At 39.9% G+C, this 10550-nt stretch overlaps 2 protein-coding genes across 2 annotated transcripts; both read left to right on the top strand.

Moving 5' to 3' along the window:
• The first annotated feature begins 530 nt into the window (after window positions 1–530).
• On the top strand, window positions 531–1163 carry LOC138364743 (salivary glue protein Sgs-3-like). Its single transcript, XM_069324711.1, has one exon. The coding sequence runs from the start codon at window positions 531–533 to the stop codon at window positions 1161–1163; it is 633 nt and encodes a 210-aa protein (XP_069180812.1).
• Window positions 1164–4573: 3410 nt separating this feature from the next.
• LOC123750649 (streptococcal hemagglutinin-like) lies at window positions 4574–6730 on the top strand. The gene has a single exon (XM_045732751.2). The coding sequence runs from the start codon at window positions 4574–4576 to the stop codon at window positions 6728–6730; it is 2157 nt and encodes a 718-aa protein (XP_045588707.2).
• The last annotated feature ends 3820 nt before the right edge of the window (window positions 6731–10550 follow it).

Raw genomic sequence — 10550 nt, 5'->3', positions numbered from 1 at the left:
GAATGAGATTTTTAAATATAGCCACGAGGTAATAACTTTAATACTACAACTTGGTCAGGTGTAAATAATGAAGTTATTAGAATTTACAAAATGTCTGTTGAATTAAAAGCTCACCTGAAACGCACATATGCATGAATAGACATATTCGTCATATTTCATATAATGATAGATATTGAAGGAGAATGAAGTAGACAATACAAGTAGGTGTTAAAATACCCTCTAGGAGAATATTGAGTATTAATTTGGCGACCAATATGAGCTCGTCTGATCTCATCTTAGCTATTATTAAAATTCTTGCTAATTGAAAGATATCAACACTCATTAAACTGTAATATTATCTACACTAGACTGGGAACCTGACCTCAGCTGAGACAGTTGAACAACAAGGACTTGACCTTATGAGAATGACCTCAAGTGTCACCGTTCAAATTCAAGGACGTCATCCATAGAAAACGTAAATATTACGATGATATAAATTAACCTAATTCGATACATTTATAACGAATTGGTCGATTCCGGAAAAAAATACGATGTGTTTAGTGAGAGGACGAGTTACTCCTGGACAGAACCATTATACATCCACCATTATTCCTCGACACAACCAGACATCGACCATAACTCGTAGTCACAACCAGACATCGACCATAACTCGTAGTCACAACCAGACATCGGCCATAACTCGTAGGCACAATCAGACATCGACCATAACTCGTAGTCACAACCAGACATCGACCATAACTCGTAGTCACAACCAGACATCGACCATAACTCGTAGTCACAACCAGACATCGGCCATAACTCGTAGACACAATCAGACATCGACCATAACTCGTAGTCACAACCAGACATCGGCCATAACTCGTAGTCACAACCAGACATCGGCCATAACTCGTAGTCACAACCAGACATCGGCCATAACTCGTAGACACAATCAGACATCGACCATAACTCGTAGTCACAACCAGACATCGACCATAACTCGTAGACACAACCAGACATCGACCATAACTTTAAAACACAACCAGACATCTACCATAACTCGTAGTCACAACCAGACATCGACCATAACTCGTAGACACAACCAGACATCGACCATAACTCGTAGTCACAACCAGACATCTACCATAACTCGTAGTCACAACCAGACATCGGCCATAACTTGAAGACACAACCAGACATCGACCATAACTTGAAGACACAACCAGACATCGACCATAACTCGTAGTCACAACCAGACATCGACCATAACTCATAGTCACAACCAGACATCGACCATAACTCGTAGTCACAACCAAACATCGACCATAACTTGAAGACAAAACACAGACCTCTTATTGACCAGCCTATCCATACAACCAAACTATTTGTGTGGTTGTATAGATACACTGCGTGTGGTGTATGTTGTCACCATACAACCACAATATTCATGCTATCACGACTTGCCTCATGATCTGGGTAAAAGTGTGTGGATTTCTGCCACCCCTCTTCAAACAGCCGCTATTCTCCAGTGCTAGGGGAAAATGTGATGTTCAATGTTATTTAACATTGAAGCATGTTATATTGAAGATGATCATCGAGTATGTCTGGTGTTCAATGAGCAGGTGTAATGCTCACAGAAGTAATGTCTAATTCCTCTAATAGGTTGAGCACTGTTCCTTCAGTACATTCCAATACCCAAGCTCTAAGTCTGTCCTTGTATACCTTCCAAGTGCTATACAGAACTTGGAATGATACTGTCAATCAACCTCGCCGATTGATTGACAGTTGAGAGACGGACCTAAGAGTCGAAGCTCAACACCCGCAAGCACAACTAGGTGAGTACAACAATGCTTGGCTTCTCGCTTGCCCCTAATATTTGTCCTAATATCCGTCCTAAATTGTTAATAACCTCTACGGTGATACCCTGCCACATTTGATTATCAACGACCATCTACATCACAGTATAGGTCTTCAGGTCTTACCACCTTACTTTCTTACTAAGCAAGATTTTAAAGTATGGTTTTTAATATACTGTATAACAGGTATATTATTTACCTTTAACTATGAAGATAAAACTGCATCTCTTCACCTTCAGCACCAATGATTACCAATCAGACATTTTAAATTAAGCAGCTTCTCGTCAGCAAAACACCACTTTACTGACATAAGTAACAGACCAACAGAGTCCCTCAATAACTTTCTAGAGAATAAACTTTGATTAGAAAGTGAGTAAATGACTTAAAAGCACTAGAATAGCGGTGATAAGTTACCTACGGATTATTAAGCAAGCGCGACCCCTCTTTCGTATAGGGAAGGCAGCTCCCCCTCATACGTGCTCAAGCCCGCAAATGAGGATATGGCAGAGGGCAGGGTATCCACCCTCTGCCATTCCCAGAGGGCGGATACCCTGCGGATACCCAGAAAAATGCCAACAGCTATTCGTTAAACTAAAACAACTACCTGTTTGTAGCGGCCACCTGCCAATCGACAATGGACCCCGATGTCAGGACCTTTATTGATGAGGCGAAATCCTCACACCGGGTAATCCAATGCCATTTATCAGGCTCCAAGGCTATATATATCACCGGGTTGAGTTGCCTTTACCGTCAAATATATCACCGAACCTCGAGAAACACTGAAGCTCTCAGGAAAGATGTTTCCTCGTGTCAGAACTTACGAGTGCGCCAAATTGTTTTTTTTATTTGTGGTGGATTTCGTGTCTATTACTACCGTGAGAGTCATTACGATCACACCAACACGTTACTGACGAAGTGTGGCTAGTTCGCTAATTTCAAACTGTCGTTCAGTCATACCAACACTGTCAAACATTCTTTTGGGGGTTGGGATTAATATCAACCCAAAGAGTGTTACCAGACCCAAAAGATTGGCGGGCGGAGTGCTGGAAGGTTTCAAACGGTTTGCAAACGTATCAGACCATGTTGAAATGTATTTTATTTTTTTATTAAAAATATTAAATGGTGTTTGGAAGCATCATAAGAAGCTGGAAAGCAGGAAGTTATCAGAGGGTGCTAGAAAAAATAATGCGCTCCTTGAAGACACCACACAATGCTGGAAGATATCAAAAGGTGTTGGTAGATATCAGACAGTGGGAATGTAATCATACTTTACCATAATAAAACAGACGCTGCTTGAAGATATCAGACGTTCATCGTGCTCGTCTGACCTGGTGTGTCATGACGTATCTTCCTCATAAGATAGATGGAGAGAACTGTATGTAATCTTTCCCCTCACTTCTACAGGTGATGCAGAATTTTTATTTTGCTTCAAGGGAGACTAATTCATCACTCCCCTCGTCACAGAAACATTTCCTTGATGATGGAGAGTGGTCAGTGCTGTTTCCAACTCTAGCTTGGAGATGAGTTTTTTTTAGCTTCAGGATGGCATGGAAAAGCTTGGAGATAACCTGGTCTAACCTGGAGATGACCTGGTCTAGCCTGAGGAGGACTTGTCTTAGCCTGACGATGACCGCTTACCTCTAGAGAACTATCCACCCAAAACCTTCATTTCGTTGAAAAACAAGTTGAAGAACAAGCTGGAGACCAAGAGGATGATTGGGCTTGTTCAGGTCTTGGAGACCGGGGGTCATTAATGCTGGGTAATAATGTCATTTTCGAAGCACACTCTCTTCAGTTTTTGCGTTCCAGTTGAAGTAATTAACTTTTATTATACTTTGCTCCAAGTAGTATTTTATTATTATCTATGAATATGAAAACATTATGTACAAATTAAATTTTGTTTATATTTACATTGATATGAATTAAAATAAAATTATTGATAAGCAGATAATGACATAACAAATATTATACATAAAATATCATTATCACCCTTTATTGTATTCAAGTACAGCAATTCTTAATCGACTGTTGCTGGAATAACAGCTTACTCTTAAAGTTTATCACTATTCAGCCTGTCCTCCTAAGGTTCCCAACGTCAAGAAATTTTCATACTAAAGTTCCATATCCTAACCTACTAGACAACCCAAAACAGAAAACAGGACAGCATGTCAATTTCGCGAGCCGCTATCATTATATAGTACAACAATTTTAAGGCCATAGAGTATACGTCAAAATACGACGTTCTATAGATGAACGGTTTGCACTATTGTACTAGATTCCAGAGGAAGACACTAGGTTAAACTCTTGTTATAACACTTTTACGTATACCAAAATAGTAAACCAAGAAATACACCGATACACACTTGTCTTCGTCATCAATATTTCCTTATTTCCTGAAGTTAAATTAGCCATGTCTGTTTTAAGATAAACCCTGTGAGAATGTAGCTCCACAATGCGTGCTGGCGCTAACTAGAGTGACCGCATGGTAATGAAGACTACCATGCAGGGTAATGGAGGCCGATCATAATCTTGGTTAGTCATGCATACTTGCAAAGGTAACTGGATGCAGCCTGTGGCTATGTAGCTTGGTAATGCTGTAATGTAGTTTAGTAATACGTTGCTGCATTAACTGGATTGCCTCATAACGCAAATAATTATGCGTTGCTGTTCTTTCTTTTCTTTTGTTTGGCTCTTGTATATTAGGGTTGTATTTGTAAGCAGCCTTCGTCAGCGTCAGTATGCAACAACAAGCATCAGTGTGCAACAACAAGCATCAGTATGCAACAACAAGCATCAGTGTGCAACAACAAGCATCAGTGTGCAACAACAAGCATCAGTGTGCAACAACAAGCATCAGTGTGCAACAACAAGCAACAGTGTGCAACAACAAGCATCAGTGTGCAACAACAAGCATCAGTGTGCAACAACAAGCAACAGTGTGCAACAACAAGCATCAGTGTGCAACAACAAGCATCAGTGTGCAACAACAAGCATCAGTGTGCAACAACAAGCATCAGTGTGCAACAACAAGCATCAGTGTGCAACAACAAGCATCAGTGTGCAACAACAAGCATCAGTGTGCAACAACAAGCATCAGTGTGCAACAACAAGCATCAGTGTGCAACAACAAGCAACAGTGTGCAACAACAAGCATCAGTGTGCAACAACAAACATCAGTGTGCAACAACAAGCATCAGTGTGCAACAACAAGCATCAGTGTGCAACAACAAGCATCAGTGTGCAACAACAAGCAACAGTGTGCAACAACAAGCATCGGTGTGCAACAACAAGCATCAGTGTGCAACAACAAGCATCAGTGTGCAACAACAAGCATCAGTGTGCAACAACAAGCATCAGTGTGCAACAACAAGCATCAGTGTGCAACAACAAGCATCAGTGTGCAACAACAAGCATCAGTGTGCAACAACAAGCATCAGTGTGCAACAACAAGCATCAGTGTGCAACAACAAGCATCAGTGTGCAACAACAAGCATCAGTGTGCAACAACAAGCATCAGTGTGCAACAACAAGCATCAGTGTGCAACAACAAGCATCAGTGTGCAACAACAAGCATCAGTGTGCAACAACAAGCATCAGTGTGCAACAACAAGCATCAGTGTGCAACAACAAGCATCAGTGTGCAACAACAAGCATCAGTGTGCAACAACAAGCATCAGTGTGCAACAACAAGCATCAGTGTGCAACAACAAGCATCAGTGTGCAACAACAAGCATCAGTGTGCAACAACAAGCATCAGTGTGCAACAACAAGCATCAGTGTGCAACAACAAGCATCAGTGTGCAACAACAAGCATCAGTGTGCAACAACAAGCATCAGTGTGCAACAACAAGCATCAGTGTGCAACAACAAGCATCAGTGTGCAACAACAAGCATCAGTGTGCAACAACAAGCATCAGTGTGCAACAACAAGCATCAGTGTGCAACAACAAGCATCAGTGTGCAACAACAAGCATCAGTGTGCAACAACAAGCATCAGTGTGCAACAACAAGCATCAGTGTGCAACAACAAGCATCAGTGTGCAACAACAAGCATCAGTGTGCAACAACAAGCATCAGTGTGCAACAACAAGCATCAGTGTGCAACAACAAGCATCAGTGTGCAACAACAAGCATCAGTGTGCAACAACAAGCATCAGTGTGCAACAACAAGCATCAGTGTGCAACAACAAGCATCAGTGTGCAACAACAAGCATCAGTGTGCAACAACAAGCATCAGTGTGCAACAACAAGCATCAGTGTGCAACAACAAGCATCAGTGTGCAACAACAAGCATCAGTGTGCAACAACAAGCATCAGTGTGCAACAACAAGCATCAGTGTGCAACAACAAGCATCAGTGTGCAACAACAAGCATCAGTGTGCAACAACAAGCATCAGTGTGCAACAACAAGCATCAGTGTGCAACAACAAGCATCAGTGTGCAACAACAAGCATCAGTGTGCAACAACAAGCATCAGTGTGCAACAACAAGCATCAGTGTGCAACAACAAGCATCAGTGTGCAACAACAAGCATCAGTGTGCAACAACAAGCATCAGTGTGCAACAACAAGCATCAGTGTGCAACAACAAGCATCAGTGTGCAACAACAAGCATCAGTGTGCAACAACAAGCGTCAGTGTGCAACAACAAACATCAGTGTGCAACAACAAGCATCAGTGTGCAACAACAAGCATCAGTGTGCAACAACAAGCATCAGTGTGCAACAACAAGCATCAGTGTGCAACAACAAACATCAGTGTGCAACAACAAGCATCAGTGTGCAACAACAAGCAACATTGTGCAACAACAAGCAACATTTCCACTCCTGCCATCATCAGCTTTACGGTCAGCACACCTGGCTTTACCTCTTATGTCAAGTTATACACAACAGATGAGATTGGCTTTTTACCCCCTGGCAGATGCACAGGGGATGGAGGGAAGGGAAGCACATGCATTCACTCCATTGTTTTTGTCTCACTAAACTGCTCCGTTGATTAAACAAACTGATTTTTGTTGCACACATTACATTCATCATTCACAATTAGAAAAGTGTTACATTTTAAGTGGCTTTTGTCTAACCAGAAGCGTTCGAATAACCTATCCCATTAGCTTGTTATTTTTTTGTATTAATATTTTACAAGTGTACGATATTAATCATTCGTTAAAACAGGTTTGTACACTTATACCTGGGTATTATATTTGTGTAAACTAAAGTCACTTTCACGATACCAGAATTTAAAGTGCACGATTACCTTAGATGGCGCGTAGGTTATCGTAGATGACGCGTAGGTTATCTTAGATGACGCGTAGGTTATCGTAGATAACGCGTAGGTTTTCGGTAATGGGTTGGTTAGAATGCCATTTTACGTTCTCATTAAAATCGTGATTAAATTGACTTCCTTGGCTAACTATAACGATCCTGTGGATCGTTGAACGCTGAACGTTGTAAGTCGTTTCATGAATATAAGAAAATAAGAATTACGTTGCATGGCAAGAGGCCAGTTGATGCTATACCAGTTTTAATTAACCTCGTCTGCCCGTTGATCCAATAATCTATTGCTGAAACCTGTTAAATGATTTGTTTTAAAAAGTTCTTACTGGAAGCACATTTGACTAATCCACATCAGTTCCCAATCAGCAAGAAACACTTAACTCTCTTCTATATTTATTTAACAATGAATTTCTCCAGTTTCGACCTGTGGTTATGGGTTATGATGTCTTCCGAATAGGGCTGTTGTTGTTTTTTATTCAGCTACTCGGAACAAAACGTTACAAGTAGCACGGTAGTTACAAGTAGTAGTTACAAGTAGTAGCTATATTGAGCCCGTAGTGGACTTACCTGGCACAGGCGAGGGGCTGTAACTCTGTATTCTGACTTCGACAGAGCTCTGTCTATACAGCCCTTGCTTATGTCCCCTAATCAATTTAAAAAAATCCAGTATATCACGCCCTGGTCGGGCGGCTCTACAGTGAGTGTAAATTGAGACGCTTGAATATGTCATCCTATAAAAGGTTTCTCTGTATTTTCCAAGGATAATTTATATAAATTTATTAATTCTCCGACCAAAACACTCAAACTTATTCCAAGTTGGGTTTAACTATTGTCGTCCTTCATCACTACTCAAAGGCCAACAAAATATAAAGACCGGAACGACTCTTGTGAACGTGTGCTGGGAGCCTTTTATTATCAACTACGATTTTTCAGAGTGATGTGTGATTGCACCTGCAGTTATTGCTTCCAACTCCCTTCCACCCCCCACCCCCTAATAGATGTTAAGCACGAGTTTTATAATCCCTCTATCGTCAATATTACGGACACATCAGCTCTATATAATTTTCTCTAATAAGCTCTAGCTTATTTGAAATATTATTACTATGTTATTTTAGGAAACTAAATTATTGACTTAGTAATGTTAGTTCAGGTAAGGCTAAGGTAGGTTAGGTTAGGGTGGGTAGGTTAGGTTGAGTCATATATCTACGTTAGTTTGAACTCAAATTAAAGCAAATTAATTCACACATAATGAAATGCATAGCTTTATCATTTCACGAGAAAAAAATACAAAAAAAATTATATTCAGGAAAACTTGCTTATTATGTAAATTGGGCCTTGCACAGTAGGCCAAGTACTGCATTCTGGCTACTAGGTACAACACACATATATATATATATATATATATATATATATATATATATATATATATATATATATATATATATATATATATATATATATATATATATATATATATATATATATATATATATGTGTGTGTGTGTGTGTGTGTGTGTGTGTGTGTGTGTGTGTGTGTGTGTGTGTGTGTGTGTGTGTGTATCACGAAAATAAACACGTGATTAAACATGTAACAGTGTCAGATCACGGCGGAAAATTGAAACAGGAATTTCCTTAAGTACTTTCGTATACTAATACATCTTCAGAAGGAGTGGTTTTACAGGTCGAGTACTGGACATAAATAGGCAGGAGAGAATGGTGGAGTGAGGTGAGGTACAATACGTATACACTGCAGAGGGCCTATTGACCCATCCGATGCAGCAACCACACACAGGCCCACACATAGATAATTATTGCATAAAATAGTAAATATTTACAATGAATTAGTGAGACAAATGTGTTCCAATGATCCTACTTAAATCGCCCTTTAATTGATCTATTAAAATGGATCTAAGTTATATATTGACCACTGCTAATGTTCAAATTACTTTCCTTTGTGATCTGTATCAAAGCAGATTCAATTATGTTTCTGTTATAGCTACTTTTACAATTCGTTATTGAAGAAGCTATTTCCCAATCAATTTGCTGAGCATCTTCTGACAGATGAACAAAGAAAGCATTAGACAATTGGATTGAGAATTAGACAAATACTCTGTAAGACATGGCCAATTATCTAATGCTTTGTTTATTCATGTTGTTGTTCTTGATGTCTTGTTGTTCATGTTGTTTTGTTTCTTGTTGATGTTCATACAACAACATGAAACTCGTGTAGAAACAAAGAGTTAACACCGTAAGTTAACAGCCCTAAATGGTGGACAGTTAAAGATCCCTCGTCCTAAAGATGGCTACATTAACCTGACTTCTTATGATCTTACCCAGGACCAACGAGACCTCTTAAATCTTGGTTTAAATTGTCAATTCATATCTAAACCAAAGATGCATCAAAAACGCCTGGAAATCGAAATGCTTCTGGACGATATCCATAAGCTAGAAGACAACAAAAAAGTCATCACCACTGACACACTTCAGGCTGAACTACTAGCAGAAGCGGGGAAAAAACGAGGACATATTCATTTACAATCTTAACCCCACGACTCAAAGAAACAGCAAAACAACTAAAAAATCTGAAAGACGTAAAAATAAGAAAAGCCGACAAGACAGCAGCATATGTATTGATTCCTACCCAAGAATACATGAACAAAATTAGCGACATCCTTAGTGATGACAAAAAAATTCAACGAATCACGAGGAACCCCGTGGAAGACCTTAGGCGGAAAGTAAACAAAACAATTACAGCAATCAACGCAAAGAAAGGTAGTGTGCATTTCAATAAACTTCAAGGCGACTATGGCTTAGGATATGCCTACGGCAATGTTAAGACACACAAACCAGGTAACCCACTACTCCCTATAATCAGCCAAATACCAACTCCAACCTATCACCTGGCAAAACGACTCAATGAACTCCTAACTCTATACACTACAAGTAAGTATAGTCTACAATCATCAGCAGATCTCCTATAATTAATCAAATCTACTAAGCCTGACGGAATCATTGCTTTCCTGGACGTTGAATCCCTATTTACCAACGTCCCAGTCGACACAACCATAGGAATGATACTGGGCAGAGTATACAGAGACGAGAGCACCCCCAAATTAGACATACCTGAGCCACACTTGAAGAGTCTTCTCGAAGCAAGTACAAAGGAAGCCCCTTTCATCAGTCCACAAGGAGACATGTATCTACAAATAGACGGAGTGGCAATGGGCTCCCCCCTATGAGTTTTATTTGCTAATTTTTATATGGGAACCATCGAACACAGAGTCTTCAGCAGCAGACAAAAACCAACTGTATATTGCCGTTATGTAGATGACATATTCGTAATAGTGAAAGACTCAGATGAACTAATTGACCTAAAAAGACACCTAGAGAGAGAGTCAGTACTCCGATTTACACATGAAAATAGTGAAAATAACAGTCTGCCA

Source organism: Procambarus clarkii, chromosome 14, assembly GCF_040958095.1.
Source record: "Procambarus clarkii isolate CNS0578487 chromosome 14, FALCON_Pclarkii_2.0, whole genome shotgun sequence".
Taxonomy (NCBI): domain Eukaryota; kingdom Metazoa; phylum Arthropoda; class Malacostraca; order Decapoda; family Cambaridae; genus Procambarus; species Procambarus clarkii.
The sequence above is the reverse complement of the archived record's forward strand: the minus strand, read 5'-3'. Positions and strand labels throughout refer to the sequence as shown.